At 56.8% G+C, this 25,495-nt stretch overlaps 6 protein-coding genes across 6 annotated transcripts; 2 read left to right on the plus strand and 4 right to left on the minus strand.

Moving 5' to 3' along the window:
- Positions 1 to 770: 770 nt before the first annotated feature.
- On the minus strand, positions 771 to 1,704 carry COL26b_003168 (uncharacterized protein; the record flags this gene model as incomplete). Its single annotated transcript, XM_053176070.1, has 3 exons — positions 771 to 853; positions 916 to 1,558; positions 1,654 to 1,704. 3 exons carry the CDS (start codon positions 1,702 to 1,704, stop codon positions 771 to 773), a joined length of 777 nt encoding a protein of 258 aa, XP_053039970.1.
- A 513-nt stretch (positions 1,705 to 2,217) lies between these two features.
- On the minus strand, positions 2,218 to 3,484 carry COL26b_003169 (uncharacterized protein; the record flags this gene model as incomplete). Its single annotated transcript, XM_053176071.1, has 3 exons — positions 2,218 to 2,538; positions 2,624 to 3,364; positions 3,437 to 3,484. The coding sequence occupies 3 exons, from the start codon at positions 3,482 to 3,484 to the stop codon at positions 2,218 to 2,220; spliced, it is 1,110 nt and encodes a 369-aa protein (XP_053039971.1).
- A 1,145-nt stretch (positions 3,485 to 4,629) lies between these two features.
- On the minus strand, positions 4,630 to 6,219 carry COL26b_003170 (uncharacterized protein; the record flags this gene model as incomplete). The annotated part of the gene is made up of 4 exons (XM_053176072.1): positions 4,630 to 5,007; positions 5,061 to 5,303; positions 5,361 to 5,649; positions 6,005 to 6,219. The coding sequence occupies 4 exons, from the start codon at positions 6,217 to 6,219 to the stop codon at positions 4,630 to 4,632; spliced, it is 1,125 nt and encodes a 374-aa protein (XP_053039972.1).
- A 3,875-nt stretch (positions 6,220 to 10,094) lies between these two features.
- Positions 10,095 to 12,207, plus strand: COL26b_003171 (uncharacterized protein; the record flags this gene model as incomplete). The annotated part of the gene is made up of 4 exons (XM_053176073.1): positions 10,095 to 10,274; positions 10,335 to 10,510; positions 10,568 to 10,666; positions 10,770 to 12,207. The coding sequence occupies 4 exons, from the start codon at positions 10,095 to 10,097 to the stop codon at positions 12,205 to 12,207; spliced, it is 1,893 nt and encodes a 630-aa protein (XP_053039973.1).
- Positions 12,208 to 12,784: 577 nt separating this feature from the next.
- Positions 12,785 to 15,493, minus strand: COL26b_003172 (uncharacterized protein; the record flags this gene model as incomplete). The annotated part of the gene is made up of 3 exons (XM_053176074.1): positions 12,785 to 14,811; positions 14,863 to 15,216; positions 15,274 to 15,493. The coding sequence occupies 3 exons, from the start codon at positions 15,491 to 15,493 to the stop codon at positions 12,785 to 12,787; spliced, it is 2,601 nt and encodes an 866-aa protein (XP_053039974.1).
- Positions 15,494 to 22,405: 6,912 nt separating this feature from the next.
- COL26b_003173 (uncharacterized protein) lies at positions 22,406 to 23,433 on the plus strand (the record flags this gene model as incomplete). Its single annotated transcript, XM_053176075.1, is given in 2 exon segments — positions 22,406 to 23,330; positions 23,348 to 23,433. 2 exon segments carry the CDS (start codon positions 22,406 to 22,408, stop codon positions 23,431 to 23,433), a joined length of 1,011 nt encoding a protein of 336 aa, XP_053039975.1.
- Positions 23,434 to 25,495: the final 2,062 nt, after the last annotated feature.

Raw genomic sequence — 25,495 nt, forward strand, 5'->3', positions numbered from 1 at the left:
TGAACGTGTGCTTTTACCAACTGGGTCACGCCGTTTTCGTTGAACTGGTTGAAAGGCCTGGTGGTGAAGTTCGAATAAGTACCATAGGTGAGGCGGGAGGCAGTGTGGGTCCCGGCACGGCGGTCGTGTGGATTTTCGGAAGGCGCGCCGACTCTGTGATGCTCCTGCTGTAGATTACAACTTCCACACAGATGCATGACACGCGCCCAATGTGGTCGCCGAGTCGCTCCCGAGCAGCTTTCGACAGACGGCACCAGCGAGCGCCTTACGCTGCATCAACCAACGTCCAATCCGGGGCCTGTTGCACTTCTGGCTGACCGGTGACAGCCGAACCCAACATTAGAGTTGATTACTCTTGACAGAGTTTACAAGCTTTGGAGTAATCCGATATCCTGTTCATGCGGCTCTGTCAGTGGATACTTCCGAGGACTACTCTACTAGGCCAGATCGGCGCATCCATCAGTTCACTTTCTGTCCAATCTAGAACGCCTGTCAGCGCATGTTGCCACAAGTCTTGGAAGCTTCATGAGAGAATGAAGTACTCCGTGCTCCCCTCGTCAACATCATCCCTCAAGATGTCCGAATCACAACGACACAAGTTGAGCATTCGTGTAACGGCCGAACTGCCTTGACTTGTAGATGAGCATGCTTACACATGATTCTCCAAAGAGACATACTCAAGATAGCTCAGACATGGAAGGAACACATGATCAAACCAGTCTATTGCAAAATGCTCTTTAATATTGGTACAGACTAATAAGCCACGCCCCTTACAAGGCACCAAGCTCCTTGAGCTTCGCAACAAGCCCGTTGACGTCCTCGACCTTGCCGCCGCCCTGCCTCTGGGCAGGCTCTGTACACAATTATTAGCACAACCACCCAAACGTGCCCGTACAGCCAAAATCAACAACTCACCAGTAACCTTCAAAACCTTCAACCTCTTCTCAACACCAATGCCGTAGTCTGCCAGCTTCTTCTTCTCGAGCGGCTTCTTCTTCGCCTTCATGATATTCGGCAAGCTGGCGTACCGCGGCTCATTCAACCTCAGGTCTGTCGTGATGACGAGCGGCAGCTTCGCCTTGACGGTCTCGACGCCACCGTCAACCTCGCGCGTGACGCTGACCGTATCGCCCTCCCCAAACTTGACCTCGCTCGCCTGCGTCGCCTGCGACCAGCCCAAGAGACCCGCCAGCATCTGGCCCGTCTGGTTCGCGTCATCGTCGATGCTCTGCTTGCCGAGGATGACCAGGTTCGACTTGTGCTCCTCGGCGGCCTTGTGCAGCAGCTTCGCCACCGACAGCGGCTCGAGGTCGTCACCCTCCTTGGTCTCGACGTGGATCGCGCGGTCCGCGCCCATGGCCATGGCCGTCCGCAGCACGTCGACGGCCTTGGGGGGTCCCGCGGAGATGACGGTGATGTCCTCGACGCCGCCGGGCGCGCGCTTCTTCTCGCGGATGCGCACCGACTCCTCGACCGAGAGCTCGTCAAAGGGGTTCATCGAGTGCTTGACTCCGGCCGTCTCGACGCCCGTCTGGGCCTTGTTGACTCGGGGCTTGACCTGTGTTTTTTCGGATTCCGGGTGTCAGCTCGGTCGTCGGATCACAAGCCAAATCTCTGCGGCCCATTGCGGCTCGTGGGGTAGTCGAAACTTACAGCGTAGTCAATAACCCGCTTGACGGGGACGAGGATTCTGAGAGCGGACATTTTGGGACTCTCTGTTGGCTTGTACAATGGCCTCGGAGAGTTGATGGTGTTGCTGTCGTCGGGGGTGGGGTGGGATTGAAGACGGGAATTGGAGGTGGGAGCTCAGATTCAGAGTCGCCCGTGGCCGTGTCGTCACTGGGGAAAATGGGACCTCCGTGCAGCGATACCGGCTAACCTCGGGTCACCGCTCCACTTAACCCTTTTCGGTGATTCAGAGCAAAGACGCCGACTTGACCTGCGGTAACAGAATCCCGAAGGTGCGTCGTTTTTTCTTGAAGATTCGGCTTTCAGATATATGCGTTGCTTTTGATGAATCCGCTGTGAGGGAGACATTCTCCGCCGCAAAATGAGCAAAATGATACGCCGAGCCTCCAATCCTGTCCAAGGCAAAATGAGGAAATTCCTGTTTCCAAACAATTTGATATTGCAGCAAAATGATATTCTACGTTATGCAGGCCTGCCAAAGCACGATAACCGCTTACTCAACTCCCCAATTCACTTCTTCAGCATCACTCACCAGTCATCCCAGCCATCGTTGTCCTTCTTCGTTGCGGGCGCCGCAGCTCCGCCGGTCTTCTTGCCCATAGCCGATGTGCCGATGGAGCTGCCGCTGTTTGTCTGCCTCTGGTCCGCAAGGTTCGAGAAGCTGTCCCAAAAGTCCTTCTTGCTCTCGTCCAAGGGCGCCTGTCTTGATCCCTGGCCGCCTTGGGTATTAGGACCGCCCTCGACAAATCGGTTGAAGCCATCATGGGCGTTGCGGGCACCCTGCTGCGCTGCGCGGCCGACGTTGCCGGCGGCGACCTGAGCTTGTCTCGCAAAGTCGGATTCAGCCAGCTGGGGGGCGACGTATTAGTCCTGACGTCTTCGTCCGGGCCGGCGCCGGAGGACACGGAATTCCAGAAGTAGAAGAATCACCCACCTGTTTCGCTGTGGGCTGAATGTAGCCATCGTTGACCGTCTTGGCCGTCTTGGAGACGGTGCTCGTAAACCAGCCGAAGCCCTTGCTCAGCGCGGCCATGGGGTCTTTCTGCAGGTCGTCGACTGTCGGCATGCCAGCTTCGTTCTTCTCGGGCATCGGCGAGCTGCCAAAGCCCGCGTACTTGCCGCCCTGGCTCGGCGGCAGGTTGTCGGGTCTTGAGGCGTTTTCGGCACCGAGCTTGGAGAAGTACTTGTCGTCGACCTTAACCTTCCTGCCGGGACTGGCCGAGCGGCTGTTGATGCCGCTCAGCGGCGTGCCGGTCCTGCTGACGGGTTTGGCGGCAGCCGGAGCGGGCGCGGCCTTCTTCTCTCCGGGAACGTACTCCTTGCCCTCAACATTGGCCGTGAGCCTGTCCTTCCACTCCTCACCCACCTCTCCGCTGTATCGCTCGGCAATAGTCGCGTCGTCCCATGAGACGCCCCTCATCTTGGTATCCTCGTGCTGCTCAAAGAAGTTGCGCCAGTTTTCATTGCCACCGAGGCGCATCCGCTCGATCTCGACCTGCTTAAAGGCGTCCATGGAAATACTGCGCACGAACGAAATGTGCACACCGAGGCCTCTGTGAACACCGGCGCATGACAGGCAGATAAACACGCCAAACTTTGGGGAGGCCCATTGCGGAGACGGGGCGTTACAGTCGCAGCAGACGTTGTTCTTGGCCTCCTTTTGAATCGCGGCCAGCTACGAGGACAGAAGGGTCAGCGAGGAGCCGCGCAATCGCAAGACGGCAAACGGTGTCGAAAAAGGACTCACCTTGGCTCGCGTCTCGGGGTCGACCTCCCACATGGCCTTGGAAGCCATCGTGGAAGGATTTCAAGCGGTGCGGGGGAGGAATGCAGGCAATTTGACGGACGGCTAGGCCGCGCGGGTTGAGGTATGTTCGAGGTTGTCGCAGCGAGAATTGTGGAGGGGCTCGTGGGTGTTGGATGCCGATAAGGGGTCGTGGTTTCTGCAGACCAGGGGGACGGGAGTCTGGGCGGACGTAAACAGCTGGCCCTGCTGTTAATTTAGGTCGGGTGGTAGTGCAATTGACCTCTTTGGACCAGGGGGGGCCATACGCGAGCTGAGCCTCAACTTTCAAGTCACTGTGGCGCCCAAAACGAGGATTTCTTTCGCTGTCTTCTCTCCTACTGGTGGCGTCTTGTCTTGGATGAATGGCAACAATTAACGTATGCAGACTCGCCGCGTACGGCCACAAGACAAGACAGGGGGTTTATTTCATGGGGACAGCCGAAGGCTGGAGCATCGGGGGGACTCTCGACAGGTCCAGACTGCCTCTGGGACACTTGGCTTTTGGGCCCCTTTGCCGCCACCAATGACAGCCCTCGAAACACTGACAAGCGCCACTGAAACCGACACCGATTCCACCCAAGGTAGCCCAACCCAGGAACACCAGGTCAGGTATCCGCAGAACCCATCATGCGGAGACGGCACTCTGTCCGACGTTCAGACGGACGCGAACTCCGGATACGCTTTACAACCTTATTTCACCGGACTCGCAAACAGGCACGGCATGGCACAATTACTTGCATTTGGTTGGCACCATTTCCATTAACTGCAAAAAGCTACCCGATTTTATTCGTTTTGCGCCGAACTTTTCCTCTTCCTTCCAGACCGCCTCGCGCGAAAGCTAATGTACAACCCAGCAAAGGGTGACGGAGAAAACGGGAGGTAGGTAACAGATGCAGAGAGAGGTCGTCGGTGAGATCGTGTGTATTAATTTAGTGATGATGGCAGCGCTGCACATCCGGTCTGGCCTATCTACCGAGAACGAGTCTGGAGAAAGCAAGACGTAGATGCAATGGCCACCTTTTTCAGGGGCACTTCCAAAAAGGGGGAAATCGTCGTAACAGATACCGCATCATGAAGCTCGTAAGGGCGACATCTCTGAAAGCTGGCTCAGAGATGCCATGCCGGGGCTGGGTGGTTTTTTTTTTCGCCTATATCTAGGCGGTGGTGGTAGCGGGAGCCGCAGCAGCAGCAGGGGCAGCCGCGGCGGGGGTAGCGGCAGCATCGGCGGCGGGAGCAGCCTCCGAGGTGCCGTTGGCCTTGGTCTCCTCCTTGGGAGCATTGGCCTCCTCATCGGTCTTGTCAGGGCTGTCAATAGCGACCTTGACAGCGATCTCGCGACCCTCAATCTCCTTGCCGTTCATCTCGTTGACGGCCTTCTGCTGAAGCTCCTCGGTGGCGAGGGTGACGAAGCCGAAGCCACGGCCCTTACGGGGCTCGCCGCGGGCCTGGAGCTTCTTGATCATGAAGCGGGGGATGGGGCGCAGAGCGATCTTGGCAGAAGAAGGCTCGTAGGCGGCGAAGAGCTCCTTCAGCTATGGGATTATTAGCCAGATGCAATGCAAGTTGCTACGGATAGATGACTGACCTTCTCCTCGGTCAGGTCGTAGGGAAGGTTAGCGACCATGACCTTGGTCTTGGAGGCGATGCCGTCGGCTGGGGGGCCACGCTCACGGCGCTCACGGGGAGCACGAGCCTGAGCAGGCTTCTCGGTCTTGGCGGCGTCAGTAGTGTTCTTGTTGGTGGCGTCGGTCAAAGGCAGAACCTCAGAGGTGGGCGGGACTTCGGCGGCAGCATCAACAGAGGCGGCAGCACCCTCAGCACCCTCCTCCTGATCAGATGTTAGTAAAGATATCACGGGGTATGATGTTCCTCGGGGGTGACTCACGCGGCCACCACGGGCGCCACGACCACCGCGGCCACGGCCACGTCCACGGCCACGGCCAGATGGTCTGCGGCGGTTACCCTCACCAGCGCCCTCTCCGTTAGCACCCTCGGTCTTCTCTCCAGCAGGCTCAGGCTTGCGGGCAAGCTGAACGGAGACCTTGCGCTCCAGGATCTCCTTGCCGCTAAGCTCAGAGATGGCGCGCTCGGCCTCGGTGGGGGTAGAGAGGTCGACGAAGGCGTAGCCAACAGGTCGGTCGGTGCGAGGGTTCTTGGGAATGGAGACGGACTCGCTGTGAAAAAAGGCGGGTCAGTATGAGCTGGCACGCGCGACGCAAGTGGGTGGAATTTTGCGGGGCTGGTCAGGGAGGAGAGGCCACGGGGCAACATCGTGACATTGAAGAGAGGCGGTCTGCAAGGCAAGGCGACAGCCCATGGGGCCATGCAGACTCCAGACGGGTGCAGCATGATGACTCTCCTGGTCCGCAGACAGGCAGCGACGTGAAAGCCGCGCCGTGGTTCGGAGGATATGTCGTGGCTGGTGCTTGGGGTAGGCAGGTGCGACTGACCGCCCGAAGCTCGAGTGGGCTCCCGGTGGCATGACGACACCTGGGTTCGGAAAACACGAAGGGAAAAAAGGCGACTTACACAAGGTAACCCTTGAAGAACTCCTTCAACTCCCCCTCAGTTGTCGCGTAGGCCAGGTTGCCGATGTACAGACGGCGTCCCTCAGCAGCGCTGGCGAGGACGGCATCGTTGTTGGCGGCAGGCTTATCGGCGGCCTTGTCGGTGATAGAGGCATTGCTCAGAGCGTTGGTAACGTCATTGACGGCTTCGGAAACCTTTTCGACGGCAGCAGACATCTTGGCGGTGTTTAGGCTGGGATGAAGAAGAGGCTTGAGGTTGATTGTAGGCTGCGTGCAGGATGAGGTGCGTGATAACAGATGACGTGCGGACGAACTTGGGACCTGGTGACAGGAACGACGGTTCGGTTGCTTGGGTGGATTGGAAGTTCGGTGAAGTTGAACTCTGAAACAATGGAGGGGGGGATTTTAGGGTAGCTTGGTGCCCTAGAAAGCTTGAGAGAGGTTGACAGACGACTTTGCGTTGCGCGGTGACACAGGATCTTGAAGTTGTGATGTGGAGGAAAGGGGAGAGAGGAAGGGAGGCCGAGCCGCGACCTGAAATATGTACAAATATTTTTTTTCTGGTGAGCAGGGGGGAACGAGGGACGAGGGTAAGCGAGGCGCAAACCCACCGAACAGCAGGTGCGGCCCACAGCCTGGGAGGCCGTGGTCAGTGTCTAGCGGTAGGTAGCGGCAGGTACCTTCCTTAGCTACCTTTACGGGAGTGTCGAATGGGCAGGTGTGGCGGTGCGGCCGGTGGGTACTTGCCTGTTGTGTGTCTGCACAAGCATGAGGCAGGCAGGGGTTTGGGGAAGGAGAGACGCCCAGGGTGGTTGAGAGGGGACCGCCAGGTAGCTTCCTCACCGAATGACGGAATGGTAGGTCTGATGTGTCGTGATTACCATATATTTTAACAACCGTAATGACCAAACGGTGGCTCTCACTTGATTGCTCTACGTACGTTGGAGTTGTTTTTTTTCAAGCTGTTGCTTTTTCTCTGTCTGTCTGTCTGTCTCTCTTAAACACTACGGAGTGCATGAGGTACACTAGCATCGCACCAACTTGAGATGAATGGAGGTTGACAGCTGGGCTGTTCCTGCCGCTAGCAGACAGTTGCTGATAAACTCCACGCTCCCCGATGCTCCAGCAAGAAGGGGCAGCCGGCCACTTTGGGACGAAAGACGAAAGGCGGTCGGTGAGGCCCTGTCGCCAGGCATTGAGCTGGGCGAGGTACGTACCAAGAGGAGGTGAAGATGAAATGTCGTCCAGAGGAAGGATCCACGCGATAGTGTTAGACATGGCAGGTACATTGATGGGCAGCCACAGGGCACGGGCTTCCACCGACGGGGGTGACTGACAACACCCCTGCACGGAACGCCGTGTTGCAGCTTCTGTGCATTTTCTTTTCCCATCCCCCATCTCATGTCGATATCATCGCAATATGGCCTTATCAAACACAATCGCCCAGATGCCTGGCCATGACTGGCTGGCCAGCCACAAGCACCTGCTGCACACGCAAAAAAAAAAAACATGACAACGATCAACACACAAAAACATGCACTTGCTTCGCGACCGGAATCCTGTGTGATCTGCCCAGGCGGTGACCACAACACCGGCCTATCAGGGAAATGAAATGACTCTTCCCCCGCAAAATGCCTGCGATGGGATCCCAGCCAAGGCAGCATTGATCCAGTGTCCACCCGCTGATGTGCGTGTTCGTGGAGCCACTGGGAGCCGAAATGCGACAAAGATCTCGGCACCTACGGCCACTCTACACGGAGCCTCCGGATGCTGGTCCAAACCAGATGGCCTGGATATCAAAAGATCTCATGCCAAATTCGTCTCGCCGCGATCAAGCAGGTCACTTGCCGATGCAGTTTGCTCAATGTGTCGGCAAGTTCGCTTGCTGACCACAACTCTCCCGATTGGATACTTCAACAACGACATCGGCAGTACTTGCAGCAATTGCCCCAGGGCCCGCATGTTGTGGAGAGGCATGCTGTGATTCAATTCTTTTGCCTTCTCTGTCCTTCGGCCAAGCCATTGCAACTAGAGGTATGATTTGGAGAGCAGCCAGGAGAGCGGCGACCTGTTCTGGTGCTCAGCCAACCTCGTCGAAGCCTACCGCAGAAGCAAGCTTATCCTTCAAGCTGACAGGTGTTTTCGGCAAAACTTCCCCAGCCAGGCCCCCAAATGCCATCATTTAAGAAGCAGCCAGGAATCTTCTCAACCTTCCGCAATATGTCCAATCTGAGGACATAGTCATAGTTCGGACCACCAGGGTCCCCTTCAGCGACAAGCATCTGATTGCTTTGTACAAGCTTACCGGTATTCGGTTCAACTCTCACCCCAAACCAGCAGGTTCTCGTCCGCTGTTCCTGTTGGTCCAAGAGAAACATGCGCCGGAGATTTAAATCCAAGGGTCCACCGCAACCGACTGGTACACCGATTGAGTTGCCTTGCTCTTTGTCCAACCCTACCTTGACTACCCTCAGCTACACCAAGGTAGGACAGGTGCCGGCAGAAGTCCGTCTACTTGGTCGCCTTGCAGTAGCCTTGCGGACTGACGCCGTCCATTTTGCTGCAGCAAGACTAAAGCGAGCAGGGCAAGCTCGACTGTCGCAACAACGTCGAAAGCACTCGTTCAGCAGCACGGGCAACGTGAAGTGAAGCTCGATGCGCAACTGACCGCTGATCCGATCCGAAGATGGAAGTGGCTCGGCGGATGCCCATTCGGGACCCGTCTTCCGTCCCCGGTTGACGCCGCACTCCCGTATCTATGGGACCGCGGAGAGGTGCTTTTGCGCCCGAAATTGGACCAGAATGAACAAATTTCCCATGGCCCACTGGATTTCGCGGAGCGCATGAAGGCTTTGGGGAGGGTCCCCGGCATCCTACGCTAAGGCGCCAGGGGTCTGGACGGTGCCACACAGGGTAAATCGGCGCGAGAAATAGGGACGAGGGCCAGAATCCGAGATCCTGCATCTCTCATGTCCGATGTTCAATATCTGGAAGCAATAAGGCCAATACGAATCAATAGGAGGCGGTCTGCCAGAGTCTTGGTCCACAGGCAATCTCGCATCCGCTCAATTTGGTGGTTTGCTCTTCAACTGTCGCCTCATACGGCGAGCTCTGGACACGTCCCAAGGTCTGTCAGAGGCCGTGTTGACTGATGTTAGGGCGAGGCGATGACAAGTGGCAGGCAAGTCAGAGGGTGAGGCGAGGCGACAGCCTGAGTCGGGAAGCTTTCCGCTGAAGGTCGTCGCTCGCCTTACCGTCGAGCTGGCCTTTCATCGGGTCCCTCCCACCTTGCCTTAGGTTTCCCCACAGGAGCTTCTTCAGAATGGGGCGCCCATCGCTCGTCCAGCCCAAGGGGGTGACAGTGACACTGGCGCCGCCGTCCCGTGTCCGCGGTGGCCCGCCCAGCCGTTACCTCACATGCAAGGCCCAGAGCTGCCGTATCTTTGGGGGGCACCATCCACCCATCCATTACCGCCCTAAACCCAAGAAGATTAGCGACCAAGTCCCGGCACTTAGGCCCTGTGTGTCTCTGCTTTGTTGTTCCTCCAGAGGGCCACGAGAGACCTGTGGCGCAAACTCGTCTGACCCGGATCTCGGGAATTATCCATGCTCTGTGGCTGATCAGCATGACACACGAATCATCTGCGGCACCTTGGACAAGGGCCACCGTATTTCTCAGTATCGAATTGTCCGCTTCGGACAGTCTTCATTCACTCTCGTAGATTTGCGTTCTGGCCGCCACTCATCGCTCCGCGACCTCAGTCCGGCTTCATCTCACCTGCAATGCGCAGTAGCACGTGATCTCCGTACCGCATTGTGCCGTAGCTAGCCAGCCTGGATGGCACCCACCTCCGATGCCGCTGGAGGGGCAAAGAAAAACATCTCTGGTGTCTGCGCACTAACGAATCAATGAGCCGCATTTACTAAGAGTCACGACTCTCACGACTAAGGCTTTCATTTGGGATTGCGGCCAAGTGATTCTATTAAGATTTGGCGGAATTGTCAACTCTGGAATTTTGTTTTCAAACTCGGCCAATTGTGAGAGAGAGAGAAAACAGAAAGAAAAAAAGAAGCCAGCCAGATACATGAACATGACGGCCTCAGATAACGGCCTCGAGCCGGCGCATGTAGCCAGTATCCCCGGTCGGTCCATGCTGATCCTCTACGGCTCAGAGACGGGCAACAGCCAGGACATTGCCGAGGAGCTGGGCCGGAACGCCCAGCGCCTGCATTTCAACACCAAAGTAGACGAGATGAACGGGGCTCAACTGGTTCGTCATCCATGGCCTTTCAACTCAATAAGGCGCGATGTTGTTAACTCCCAATTACAGAGCTTGCTGCTTCAGTACACTCTTGTTGTCTTCGTCATTTCAACAACAGGCCAGGGAGACATGCCACGCAACTCGACCGTCTTCTGGAAGAGTCTTCTGAGAAAAAAGCTGCCGCCTGGCTGTCTGGGTAACGTCAAGTTTACGACCTTTGGGCTCGGTGATAGCATGTATATCAAGTATGTCTTTGCCAGTCTTCTTCGGCACAGGCGAGGGTCTAATGGAGGTTTCAATAGGTTCAACTGGGCAGCCAGAAAGCTTCACAAACGGCTGGAGCAGTTGGGAGCGCAAGAGTTCTACCCTCGAGGCGAAGCTGACGAGCAAGACTCAGATGGGTGAGTGACTTTGAGTTGTATTTTGCCGGTCTTGTGGCGACCCTCTATTTTCTTCCCGTTTGATCGCAAACCCCTACGACACATTCCACTGACAATGCCGCAGCGCGGATGAGAGATACATGCCATGGGCCGCCGATCTCCGCAAGAAGCTGCTCGACCTATACCCCCTCCCGGCGGGTGTTTCTCCTATCCCAGATGATGCTCTGCTGCCTCCACGGTACAGCATATCGTTGTTGAACCTAGACGCGGAGAGCACCAAAGGCCACGAGCCAGACCCTGAGAAAGCCATTGACGAACTCTCGCAGGAGACAAACTCACTCAAGATCGCCGATACACCCCCTTCCACCCTCCTACACATTCCCTCAAGTCAACCTGCAACACTCACGCACAACACCCGTGTAACCCCCTCCACACACTTCCAAGACGTCCGCCAAATAACCCTCACCCTCCCCTCCCAGCCGACAATATCACCCTTTGACAGCCTGACGATATACCCAAAGAACTTCCCTCAAGATGTTCAGAAGCTGATCGACCTCATGGACTGGGGCCCTGTGGTGGATCTCCCTCTCTCCCTGCCGTCGGACCTCCCCCGCGGGCTCTTCGTCGATCCCACTACCAGCACCACCCTCCGCCATCTGCTCACCCACAACCTCGACATCACGAGCATCCCTCGCCGCTCCTTTCTCAAAGAAATGTTCTACTTCACCACGGACGAGTACCACAGGGAACGCCTCCTCGAGTTCACGATGCGTGAGTACACGGACGAGTTCTACGACTACACCACACGCCCGCGCCGCACCATCCTCGAGGTCCTCGAAGAGTTCACCTCCGTACGCATACCCCTCGGCCGCGTGCTGGACATGTTCCCAATCATGCGGGGGCGCGACTTTAGCATCGCCAGCGTCAGGCAGCAGCAGGACCAAACGACAGAGGTGGAACTGCTGGTGGCGCTGGTCAAGTACAAGACCATCCTCCGCAAGATCCGCCAGGGCCTATGCTCGCGGTACCTCGAGTCGCTGCCGAAGGGCACGCCGCTAAGGATAACGCTCAACCGCAGCTCCGCGTCGCTCCACGGCTCAGCTCATGCCCGCAGACCTCTGGTGGCCGTCGCCACGGGCACCGGTGTCGCGCCGCTCCGTCTCTTCATCGAGGAGCGCCTCTCGCATGGGGGTGATGTAGGCAGCACGGCCATCTTCTTTGGCAACCGCAGCCGCCACGCTGACTTCCACTTTAAGGATGTGTGGGAGGATCTCAAGAGCCGGCAGGAGAAAGGCGGGTTTGCGGTGCACACTGCCTTTTCGCGCGACAAGGACACGCCGCGCGAGTACGTCCAGGACGTGATTCGCAAACGACCGGCCGAGATCAGGTCCATGGTCGCCGGCAACGCAGTCTTCGTCGTCTGCGGCGGCAGTCTGAAGATGTCCAGGGCCGTCAAGGAAGCTGTCAAGAGTTGTTTGGCCGAGGATAAGGAGGCATACCCCGACGAAGAGGCAGTGGAGGCGGCTTTCGGAAAGTTGACCTGGTGGGAAGAGATTTGGTAGACATTTGAGTCTTGTAATGCATAGAAGAGGTCTCTGGCGGTGGAAGGGGTTTCGCAAAGTCTCATTCATAAGCATAGGCGCATGAATCAACCTTGCCGACGACATATACTAGAATTCACATGCAGTGTAAGCCTGTAATTGTCTTTAACGAATTTGTCTTGAGGCCCGAGAGCCTTTAGTCTTTGACTATGAATGTCGACGGTACAAATACGCAGCAGGGCACGCTGTCTCGTAGCCACTTGCTGATATCGGCCCTTTTGGCCTCTAACCACTACCCATGTCCCTCTATGAATTCATCATTCCTATATCGAGGCTCCCATCAGAGAGACATCCTTCGAAATCCGGGAAGTCTTCATGGATTTGCGGCCCTCTTTTGTAGACATGCCCAAACGCCAAGGTCCTATTTTGGACTGAGGTATCTAAAACTCCGTCGCGTATTGCGATGATCCGTATAATAAAGAAATAAAACGAAAGTAGGAATGAAGAGAAAATATGCCGCCTGCAAAGATGCGGTTGAGCATTATAAGTCGTAATGCGTAATGCAAAATGTGCAAAGATTTCGTGAGAGGCTTCGTCGCTAGTCTTCCCAGCTGTATCGGCGCTCGGCCGGCTGGGGTACGTGGATCCATTCGGTGCCGTCCAGTCGGCCCATCGACAGGTCCGGTTCCGCGCTGTGGCTCCGTTGCTGGGTTTCGGGCACGCTTGCCTGCCTGGTCAGCTCTTGCTGCGCCATGAGCTCCTCCTCAAACTCGGTGAAGTTGCTTCCCAGCGTGTCGGTTGAGAAGCGGCGATCTGTTATGAGATCGGGAACCGAGAGGAGGGTGCGGCCCTGGGGACACAGCGGGAGCGGGGCAATAGGATGAGGGTCCGATAGAGAAACGTTCTCTGGCAAAGGCCCAACGCAAATCACGTTCGAGGGATCGATGGGTGTTCTTTGATAGATGGCCCCTGGTGGGGAGACGGGTAGAAGAGGAACGGCAGAGTTTGGGGGGGAGTTGGCAGAGTTGGAACGGCTGGGGACAAATAGATCGCTGTTGAGGGAGACAGGACGGTTGATGGAGACAGAGCGGGCTATTGTGTGCCCGTAGTTGCTGACCGTGAAGGTTGGCGACGGATATGTGTGTCCGTCAGTCAAGGGTGATGGGAGATCGGACATACGGTTCGTCCAGTTGCCTTGCGGGCTGCTCATAGGAGACGGCAGGGACCCTTGATTGGACGAATAGTTGTCGCCCATCGTAGGGGACATGGGCGAGGTCGGGGATGTGGGAGATGAGGGAGATGACGCAGAGGCTGACGAGTGCATGTCGACCGGCCTGTAGGTTGCAACTGGCTCCAGGTCCGGCATCGACTTTTCTGGGGGAGGGAAGTCTGCTGGGTTCTCTGGAGGGCTGTAAGCAGGCACGGGGCCCTGTAGCTGAATCTCAATGTTCCTCCTAGCCGCCTCGTATGTGCCCGCGGTTTGCGTATCCATTGTTCCAAATCCTGTGGGCTCGTGCAAGGACTTGCCGTCATCTCCGTCAAGCTCGATGGGGGCGATCGGTGCTGGCAGTTCGTACACGGCGTGATTGGCATCAGCCGCTACCTCAATGGGCTGAGAAGTGCTACCCATGACTTCTTGCGGGGAGCCTCGCTTTGCCTTCTTCTTGCCCAGCATCTTGGAGAACATCTTTGCCACAGGACTCCTAGGCGGCTCCATCATGATGGTTGAAGCCGTGTCTTTGCCCTCTTCCATCGCCCGCGCCGCCGCACAAGCTGCCCTCTTCCTTCGGCGGAGGCAGTACCACGCGACCAGCAAGACAATACAAGAAGCAACCACTCCAGCGGCGATCCCTCCCATCTGAGCTGTTGAGAGACCGTGAATGGTTGCCTGCGCGGGAGGACCGGGGTAAGGGCTGTTGTCAGGCTGCTTGATCTGAGAAATGTTGAGATGTGTCTGGGCGTCCTCGGGGAAAACCGCTTGGTGGAGAGAGAAAACGCCACTGTCATACTTTGTGATCAGGTACGCCTCTTGAAGGAAGGATCTGCCGATGATGAGTGTGTTGGTGAAGTTGGAGGCGCGACGGAGTGGGAAGTAAGGCACGGCCGGATCGCCGTACTTGATTGCCTCGTCCATGAAAGGATAGCGCAGGACCTGCGCGAAAGCCGCAGCTGTGATGGTGATGTTGACTACGCCTGGGACTGTGAGAGGGTGTCCAAAGTCGTCCGTGTTGTCATGGCTGCTAAAGGAAAACGTGAACGAGTACGATGACGACTTCAAGGCGGCATACTGCTCGTTGGTGACTGTGTAGAGGTTGAAAGTGTTGTTGTACGTCAAGTTGAAGGCAGCGGCAAATTGATCGCAAATGGCATCCGGGAGCCAGAGATAGGGAGTGGAGCTATCAATCATGGCTGAGAATGAAGTCGTCATGTTGGATAGAATCTGAGTCCGGGAACCCCAGCCTCCTGGAACCGCCTTGCCTTCGCCCACGGTCACCTCAATCCCCCGAACCAACGCATGAGGAAGTCCATCACTCGGGTCCAGGGAAAACTCGGTGTTGTGCGGCACAAACCGGCTTGAGTCGTATCCTCCCAAAGTCACGGAGCACGGCGTGCCGGAAGTGCCCTCTGCCGAAGGTTAGGACGTGGTGTGGCTGGGGAGGGGACGGCTTGACCTACTGTAGTAAGCACCGGCGGTGTAGCCGTAGCTGTAACTAGGGATCCAGCCGTAAGTCTTGACGGCCTGCGTGAGAGGCGACTCAGCGATTTCATTGCCAAAACTGCCCTTGGTGATGCCGAGGCCAAGAAATCCGAGGTAATAGTCGGTGCTGTTGATCGAAGCTGTGATGATGTTGTCCATACTAATCGCATCCCCCGCGAGCGTCGTTGTCGAGAGGGTGTCCAGGCCATAGTCGCCGTTGCCGCCGTAACCGAGATAGTCCAGACCAAGTTGCCATCCTCCCAAAGGATCCCAAGATTTTGAGTCTGTGACGGTGAAAACATTACCTCGGGCGGAGTTGCATAGAGGCTCCTCTACATCGCGTGTCAAAGCATGCCCCACGAATAACAAAACGGGTCAGATATACTTACTTGCAAGGCACCCTCCAGCACCGACAGCCCAAAACTCCGACAGCGAGGTGCTCACAAGAACATTAACAGACTGCCTAGGCGTGCCGACCTGGAATTTGACCGTTGACCAGTTGCCGTCGACGCCGTACCAGTCGTTCGAGGGAGTGAGAGCCACGGCGGAAGGGCTTTGTGCGCAGACGATGCCAACAAGCACCGTTGCGACGAGAACAGTTGACAGCATGCCGCCGATGTGAGGTAGAACCCGGCTTGTGGTTCGTTCGAGGTGCGCGCAGTCACCAAGATGTCGTTGTGATCTGCATGGGCGTTCCAAGGGAAGAGAGGGCCGCTGAGAGAGTTGTGTCCATCAACTGAAGCTATTGCCGAGCCGTCCACGCGATGCGCTTGGCGAGAGCTGCGGTCATGACTTGTCCCGCAAAACCAATCTGCAGGATGTTGTCGAAATAGTGGTGTGTGTGTGTGTGTGTGTGTGTGTGTGTGTGTGTGTGTCTTGAAGAACGGAAGACGGAAGAGGAGGGGGGAAGGCAGGGCAATTGAATGATGAGCGGAAATTCTAAGTTTCTGCCATTGAATTGAGTGGGTGGCACCCAGCTACTGCGGTAGAAAGCGTCCATGGCTATCCAAGCAAGGAAGAGCCAGGCCCTACCGACCTGGACAAGGGCTGTGCCGCAACAAGCAAGGGAAAGCCGGATGGCTCAATGGCACGTCGGGGTGTGAGACAAGGACCAGGGCCCCGTCCAGCACCGGTCTGGTGGTCCCGTCGTTCTTGGGAAAGCTGGGGACCGGGGTACGTACAAAGCATGCATCCTTACCCTCTTATCGACTTATCGACACACAGTGCTTTTGCCTGCTTCAGGACAAGTGCGGCGGAGCGTGACAAGCCTCCCTGAGCAGCATGGCCGTTGTCGTGCCCTCGAGAGGCTCCAGAAGCCAGCAAGAGCCATGTGTGCGCCCCGCAAGAGATCGAGACACAGCAAGACTGGAACCCAGCGGGGGGCTGTAGTGTCGCCGCCGCCGTCCCCGTCGTGGACGATGTCGACATGCTAACGTCCTAGTGTATGGCACCGTTGAGATCGATACATGGGTGAGAAGACGACGAGTGTGGTCATCCGTGGGTTGGAGGATTGGGATCATTAGACGCGGCAGGCGAGGAGTAGGCTAGGCGGGGAGTGAGCTGTGACTGCGACTGCGACTGCGACTGCGACCATGACGACGGCGAGAGCGAGCGTGTTGTCTGCGAGTCTCACGCATGTTTGCGAACAGAGACGCCTTGGCGACACGAGGTAGCGAAGGCTTATGGTGCCTCTCCTTTGAGTTTTGGCCGTTTCTGTAGCGGGAAGCTCAGCTGGCAAGTCGCACAAGTTGGCAATGGGTTTAGAGGTTGCCATGGCTGTCAACAGATGTTAACCGCAGGCAAGTCGAGGAGCCATGAACCCGCTAACCGGGTCGCGCTTGGACTATCGAGCATCTGGGCCGCCTTTGTCTGTGGTCTCGTTGCCCCTCGAGATGAGATGCGGCGGCGATGGTGGGATAAAGACGGGACGGCCGAGGACTTGCAGGTAACGCAGAGCTTGGAGACGGAGAAACGGCGACTTGGATGACATGGCCGGAGAATATGAAGCAGTGGAGTGGTGTCAGCAACGCGCTTGGGGCAGGTAGGCTTTCGTAGAAGTGTCCGGCCTGCATGGCTGGTTGGCAACGACGCAATGGACAAGACACGAGGGTGAACAATGCGTCGATGGCGCGGTTTGTTCAGCAACTGCCAAGGGTCGAATAACACTAAGTAGAGTGGCCAAGAGGCTGCGGAAGAAGGCTTCTGCCGATTCAGACAGTCTGGCATCCTGCCATTTCCTGGACAAGTTTGTCTCTTGGGGGCTGGCTGGTGCGGTTTGGTCATGGGATGCCTCTGCAGGTCGTACCTTGTCTGGGCCATCTCGCTAAGCCGTCAGAGTTGAGGCAATCAACCTGGAGCAATCACATTGTTCTGGCAACTGCTGCAGGCAGCCACTGGCAGGGCGAGATAGAGTGAGAGTGAGGACGTGTGAATATTGTTGTTGTCGCCAGAAGGGGTCCGACGCCACGAGGAAGGGTATTCGTAAGGGTCCGTGACTAAAGGCTGTAGAAGGGGATGCGGCGCAGGACCATTGGAGGGCGTTGAATTGACGTAGTTTAGCGGCCGGGACAACGGCAGCAGCTCCAGCTCGTGATGATTTGCTGAGGCGAATCGACGGTTGTCGGGCAAGCAGTGCCTGTCTGTCTGTCTGTCTGTCTGTACCTTGCGTACTTGGAAGTAGATACCTTAGGCAGGGGCAGGGGGAGACTGGGAAATCAAAAGAAGCAGGCACGGCAGGACACTTGCACCCGCCCGGCTACTTTCTCATATGGAAAGAGCACCACACTGCACCTCAGCAATTGCCAATAACGTGCGCAAGAGCAAGGAAAGAGGCACGACGGGATGTCTTTCCGTGTCAGGAACCCTGACCCAAGCACCTCAGCCTGCGGACCTGAGTTGGAGACTGCAAGTCTGGGCTGCACAATGCCAGCTGGAGTTTCTGTCATTCGACTCGTCCCATCACTTCCCGTTGTCCACCACCTGCCATACCTACAGCCAGGGCAGCAACCTCACCACCCACACCCACCGGAGTCTCCGTCCCGCCTCCGGCCTTGTGCGTGCTCGACGTGGACGTGGACGTGAGGTCCATTTTCACTCAGCAGCCAATGGCCCCATGCCTACCTCTCCAGTCTCTCTTGTCGGCGTCAAATCGGCGTCCCGCGAGTCGCCAGCTGAGGTGGAGAACGCAGAGGGATGCAACTGAATCTTGTCTCCCGTTGTCTCCCGTTGTCGGCCCTGCAGAGCGGCCCTGCGCGGTAGCAGCAATGCACATCACGGTTCCGCAACGACGGATGCCTTTCGATCCAATGCAACCGTGGACCGCAGCTTCTCCATCTCTCCCCTTTCAGCGCCAGCCATACTCCCCACACGCTGGACCCCAACCCGGCTCTTAGCACGACAGATATAAACCCGCCTTCAGGGACCGCCTCTATTCTGGGTTCAGTTGTTTTGCAGTCCAAGAGCCCGCTGCCGCCGTCGAGATTCCTTGGCGGCCTTGTGCTGCGTGCGAATAGCTGCCCCTTTCAGATCCTTGGGGTTGTGTTGCTCGCTTCTGCGTGGAAACACCAACAACATGCGACGCGACGGTGCGACAGCCCAGGACCACGCCCGCTGTCGCTATTGAATCACGGCCACGGAATAACAACTTGCGTACCTTACCTTGAGCTGTAACCTACCGGAACCGTGCCGGAATCCGCGACGTGCTCAGAGACCCAATCAGTCCCATCATCCCTCACGGGCCACAACTCGCGAGGCCTTGCGGCACCGGCTTCTTCGGGACTGGACTGGAAATAATTTCATCAATTCATCTATAATCGCAATCATAATTGTCAACCCGAACAAGACAGAAGAAAGCACCACGAAACAAACTTTTCCTGCTCCGCGGCCCAGGCTCGTCTACCTGACACCTCTTCAGCCCGGCCAGGCACGCCGCTAGCAGAAGAACCAAGCAGAACCCAGCAGCATCTTTGCCACTAGCAAGAGGCACGAGAAACCAAAGACAAGTCCAAGGGAAGAGTGCTCCGGTTCCGCTGCTGGTAGCCCGCACCGCACTCGCTTGTTGATCCTTTTGATCGGGTCCCGCTGGTCATGATGCCGACCTCTCCATTGCGCGGGCGAGAACTGCAACTGGCGGGAGACGACACGACCAGAAAGACTCTTCGTGCTCACAGCGTTTCTAGACAGCCTGGGCCGGTTGATGGCCTCACTGCACCGACAGTGGGTCTTGGTCAGGAACAGGTCCAACGATCACTCACTCAAAGTTATCACTTGTGGCCCTGGAGAGTGAACCGGGCCAAGACTGACTCGCATCCCGGGAACCGTTGAAAAGACGCCCGCATCACCGAGGCTATCTATCGGCACTCAACATGTTCCTTGCCAGGCTGCTTGTAGGCCTGTTGCAACGCCATGGCTCGGCAGGTATCTGCAGCGCCTTGGCTGACTGTGCCTATGCCGTGGTGAACTGCAGTCCCCTCCCTACGCAGTGGTTACAGTACGCTATGTCTGATAGCCGGTCATCATGGAGCCGTGGTGTGATGTCGGTCATCACCGCAGCCATCGTGCAGATGTCGGAAATGGCGAAGAACTTCATGAGCCCCTTGAAGCCGCAGAACCCCCACGCGTGCCGACGCGTTGGGCACTGAAGGCGGACTCCAACTGCTCACCTCCCGAGCTTCGGACAGCAATTACTCGTCCAATCTCTGAACAAATGCCGAGCGGAGAAAATGCGCTAGGCCCGTCCGTCAGACCTGGGTTGACCCTGTTTCAACCCGTCTTACTACACCAACCTCTGAATCCCCTCTCTGCCCATCGGCTGATAGAGACTCCATGCGCTCTAGGCAGTGTGAAGTGGCTAGCTGGTCAGCACAACGGCATCCCGTTTGGTCAGCCTTACGTGCCGCAGAAATGCAGCGTCAATGTTTGACCGACCTTTGGCAGAGAATAATGGTGGCTTGCTCGTCTTACACATCCCAAGGGCCACGGCATGCTCCGGGAAATCGTCACTTCAAATTGGACGACGACAGCAGCCACTGGCTACTTTGTCTCCGTTCGTCCTCCTCTAATAAGCCCCGAGCATCGGCGCCGTCTGTATGTTCTAGACAGCCACACTTGTCTTGGTACGAAAGACGGATGTCTCCCGCGCGCACGGTCGCCGCACCCGAGCTTCACAGAGTTGGCGGAGGTGGACCGCAAGAGATTGTCTCAGTGAATTTTCCGTCATGGCCTGCACCCATCCGAGTTCTAGAGAAGGGTCGAAATGAGGCCAAGAAGGAATAGCGACGCGTTCGCGCAAGCCTCGACCGTCACTCTACCCGCCGACTAGGCCGCAAACGCATTTAGACTCTGCTTGCTCGGTCTGTCTGGGGGATCGTCGCCAGGGCAGTCAATGACAGGCCGATCAGTGCTCGATTCCGGTGACGTTGCAAGATTGAGCTCGTCTTACAGGCGGGCGGGCGGCGGCCGGCCAAGTGTCTATCGGAATGTCGAGTGCTTGCTTACTGGGTGTGTCGCCGGCCATCCCATAACTGTGTTTTCCGACGACAGACCTATTCTGCCTTACCTGAGTCTCCCTCGAGCGCAAGGTCAGTAGGCTGAGACATACGTCGGTCGTGAGTGGTTACAAGCACATCAGAGACACGAGATGGAAGCAAAGACGCACTCATTCACCTTTCCGGGCTCGAATCGCGGCCAATGTTCGTCATTGACCTGCCTCGGTGGACCGTTCGGAGTTTTTCTCCCTCGTACAAGGTCTTACTTCGCAGCATCCTTCCTAGAGCTGCTGGATCTCACTGGCCGAAATGCTGGACCAAGCATGCAGAGGTGTCAGTGATCATCCTTTCCTGCAACTTTACGAAGTCGGAGGCTGCAGCAACTTGGCTGGTGGCAGTTGGGGCAACCCCATCTCGTCGGTCCCATGTCCTGGAAAGGCAGTCCCTGGTGGCCTGCGCGGTGCGACGCTAGAGGCCCAGCCGCGGCGGCTTGTAGTTGACGGCGGGCCAATTCTAATGAGTCGGTTCATGTGTGTTAGTGGCAACCAAGGAAGTGCTGATTACCTACGCTAGGGATGTTGGGGCAACTGGGTCGTTTCCCGGCTTTCTTTACTCGAGTTGACCAGGCACGCGTAGAAGCTGTCACCCGCGCCACCATCCCGAACCAGCAGCCGATATCGAATATGAACCCCTTCGCGCCCTAGTCACGGGCGGCGTCCCGGCTGGCTGTCCGTTTACCTGCTCCCGCTTCTTGTCTCTCCGTTTTCGTCTCGTGCCTCGATCAGTAATGAAATGTGATGAGTTTGAGGTGCACTTCTTAATCGGCCTGACAGCAATAATACTTTCTCTGGTGCTGTCCCGCGGACACGACAGCATCGCGTCTGGACCCCAATGGCGACGCGGACAGGGATACGTGGGACAGACGGGGACGGGGATCGTGGCTCGGGAAGACGCAGCAACGTGAAACTTCTCGATATTGTACTATTCTCTCTCGCAACCTTCTCGAGTACAGTTCATGCAGTGGGCGACAATGGTGCGTTACACCAGTCTACATCGCTTGGCACGATTGCGGTAAACTGACAAACGCACAGCACAGCGCGTTGCGCATTTCCCAAGACAAGCTGTGGGTTCCAACCGCACAACGTCAACCAGCTTAATAAGTCCGTCGTCGCAGGACGCATTTCCATCTACTCAAGTCGAAACGGCTTCAACCATTCAATCGGCAAGCGGGAGTCTTCTGTCTGCAACAAACGGACAGCCGTCAGCATCTCGGTTTCCAGGAGGAACCCTCTCGGTGACAGGAGAGCCAGGAACAGGCCGCACAGCGTCCCCAACATCAGACGAAGGCAGTTCGCCGATCTCGAAAAATTCGATCTCATCGAACGTGGCCAATGGGACGTCCCAGGCCCCAGGCGTCGTCAGCACGTCAGAGGTGTCAAACTCGACGTTTACCAGAAACCCTTCAAGTACAGGGTCATCCGCTCTTTCGGACGCCTCCTCCCGCAGCCTGAGTACTTTACCCATAGCGAACACATCAACGATAAGTCCAGGTAGAAGCGCAGTTTCGGCTTCCATAACAACATCGATATCGAGTCTCGAACCATCGTTTCCCATCAGCAATGCCACAATATCCGCCTCGCCAAGCGGCAACTCCAGCAGACCCATAACGAACCTTACCGACACGGTCGAACGTGATTCAGTCGTGGTCTTGACGGTTCCCACGGGTTACGAACCAGATGTGTCATGCATATCGACCAGCGACGGTGCCGTACCGACAACCTGGTCCATCGTCTACACATCTACGACGACTTTCTATGGGGATCCGGCAGACTACACGCCCCCTCAGCCCGAAATAACTGTCCCAATCACATGTTCTCCTTTGGGTATAGGAGAAGGAAAGTCGAAATCGCGCATAGCGTCTGGGTTCGCGACATGCACGGATACGAGTGGATGCACCGCCGCCGCTCTGCCGTCCATGGTGCTCACCATGTCCACGCCAAAGATAGGACCTATTACGACCTATACGTTCGTCACGATGGCCAAGAACCCGTCAGTCGTTTATTCTCCCATCAGCACACCACGGTACGGCCATGATCCTGAGACGAAGGCCCCGCAAGATAAGCACACAGCTGTGAAACCTGCCGACAAGCCCACCGACAATCCCCGGCAGCCGGCCCCCAACGACCAGAAGCCACCCGACTCGCCGACAAACCAGCCTCAGCCGGCCCCAGACAACCAGAGGCCACCCGGATCGCCGACGAGCCAGCCTCAGTCGCCCCCAAACGACCAGAGGCCACCCGCATCAACGGTTCCGCCACGTGAGAGTGTAAAGGAACCACCAAAAGCCACTTACACAATCACCGTTGAGCCCACCAAGGTTATCGTCAACGACCAAACGTTCACAGTGACGAACCCCTCCGAGACACGTCAAGTCAGCGTGAGCGGTGCGGAATTCACAATCAACCCAAGCGAGGTAGTTGGCGGAGGTACCATTGTTGACCGGCCGGGCAATGTTGGCCGAAGCACCATGGCGCCTTCGAACACCGTCGTGGGAGATGTACCAGTCGTCGTTGCACCAGATAGTTTACAAAATGTTGTAGTGGTCGGAGGGACGACGTTCGAGCTGCAAGCTACACCAGTCGTGGCCGTGGTTCAGGGGCAGACCATTACGATTCAGTCTTCCGGTATCGTGTTCCCGAAACAAACGGTGTCGATCAATCGATCGTCCCCGACACAGACAGAGATTGTCGTTGCGGGCGGCGAGATGGTGACCGCTATTGGTCCCGGTGTCGTGATCGTTCACTCGACGACGTTCACGTATGGTCTGGCGTCGTCCACCATTACAGAGATTGTCGACGATGATACCATTCTGATAGGGCCATCAGGGGTCATTGTGCGCAACGTGACCATGGGCGGCCCAAACGCGAAGGCCTCGGACACGGCCTTTGAGATCGTGGGTGGTGCGACGATCACACAGGTAGGGGCTTCGGTGGTCGTCGTGGAAGGCAAGACGTTCACGGTCGGTCCAGGGAGAGGGACTACGACGACCGTCATTGGTGGTGAGACCATCACAATTGGCCCATCCGGGGTAGCTGTGTCAACTCTCAGCTTGCGCTACCCCTTTGGGCCGACTGTTGTCACCACAATCAGCGCGCCGACAGCCACAGCGCCGTCGGCGCCGGCACCTTCGGAGACGAAAACGAATGGCGGCCCAGGTGTGAGGCACGCGAAGAGGACAGCAGGTCCCCGACTTGAATTTTGCATAGCGATCGGCGTCTGGGTTCTGGGTCGGTTGGTTTGAGACATAAGGTTCATGACAGATGTACCAAGGCGTTTACGGTTCTTCTCTCTTGGTGAAGCAAGGCCTGGTGTAGCAAGGCTGGAAGGAGAAAGGCCACGGATTTGGGAAAATGGGGCTCTGCGCAGACGCGGGAAGGGCTGAAGTGTTGCCATCGACGGGCTCATGATGGCACGACGCCCAGGGACGGCTAAGGCGGGACGTGGGTGGGGGAGGGGGGATGCCTTCAATGCGACCTCACCGACGTCCTTCGAACTGTGTTATTATACACCTCTAATCATAGTTAATGCTGCTGCTAATGGGCCTCGAGCGGGGATGAGGTCGCAGCAGCAAGGCACAGCCTCTCACGGCCGCACGTCGTCATCGGCCTTGCGGCTGTCAAAGGCCATATCATGAAGGGTGCCGAACGATAAATATGACGCGCATCATATCATCTGAATTCCAGCGACGTGCGAGAGAACCATTCTAGAAAAAGGGGCACCGCCATCATGATTGGGTTGCGCAGTTTGGGGCTGATCTGGAAGAGTTCAGATGATACAGGTGCACGAGTCGGCGGCCATGTTGCGTGGATACTGTGCGAAACTCACAAGCGAGGTGCAGGCCCCATTCGATTTGCACATGGCTATACGTCACGGATAATCCCTGTCTCGGCGACAACGACGACTGAGTTCCCCTGACGGCTCGCTCCAACCATGCCCTGGCTTCGGCAACGACATCTTTGCCGCAGCACACCAAAACCTCTCAGCCTTGGGAGGAGCCGTGGAGCCGATGGGGGCCGGCTGGGGGGAGAGAAAGCGTGACGGACGGGATAGGCGATGTTCGATGTTCGATGTTGAACCGGGGGCCATACACATACCACCCGCGTGCGCGCCTCTCTTCGTTTTGAACAAGCCGTCCCGCAGTCCGTCAAGGTCCGAAACCAACCCACAGCCAGCCCGCCCAGAGCTGTCAAGCTAGCGATGGGCTGAAAACAACATGCGGCCTTTTCTCAATCTATTCACTACCTGATTTAAACGCCAAGAGGTCGGGGAAAAGGGACGAATGGGGTCTCCCGGCAGATAGATTGGTTTCTTCACTTCAGCCCTTCCTGCTACGGTAACAGACCTGGAGGCGACGTTGAGGCGTGGTTTCTATTTTGCGATTCTTGTTCCCTGTTTTCTCTCCCGCTTTGCCAAGGGGGGAAGGGGGGAAGGGGGGAAGGGGGGAAGTTCTAGAATAACTTGGAGGTCTCATGGATGTAAAGCTGGTTGATAGAGGCAGAGTTGAATCTTACAAAGAAACCATTTGCGAGACCGATCACGCGTAGGTCAAAAAAGGTCGGGATGAGACGGAATGGAATGGGACTATGTCGGCGGTTCTGGTCAACTCTAATACCAAGAACCGCTAGCTTCCGCAGTGGAAGTGTTAAGACAACGTCTTGTGCCAGACAGGAGGGTGCGGGACTGGATGGACGTTACGCAGACTAGACCGGGATGACATGTTGGTGAGATATTGTGCCCCCTTCGGAGTCGGGTACCGGCTCCGCGAGGGCTGGGCTCCGGAGGATGGCTCCTCCGATCCAGCTGGTGTGTGGCTTTAGTGAGTGGTCGCTGTTCGAATCGCTCGTTTGATGGTGGACCGGAGTGTGTAATTTGTCAAGACATCAACTTCAAGGTCGCTCATCAGCCCTACGCCGCTCCCTCGTATTGAAAGACAGACGTCACGGGTCTCACCGGCTGGAATTTGGGTTCCCGAACTCGGAGGGTTTGTAAGACGGAGGAATGTGAAGGACATGTGCGTTGTCTCGGGAGCTTATCTGACGGTTGCTTTGCAAGACATTGTGCCCAT

The sequence above is a fragment of the Colletotrichum chrysophilum genome, assembly GCF_026319265.1.
Source record: "Colletotrichum chrysophilum strain AFK26 chromosome Unknown scaffold_17, whole genome shotgun sequence".
NCBI lineage: Eukaryota > Fungi > Ascomycota > Sordariomycetes > Glomerellales > Glomerellaceae > Colletotrichum > Colletotrichum chrysophilum.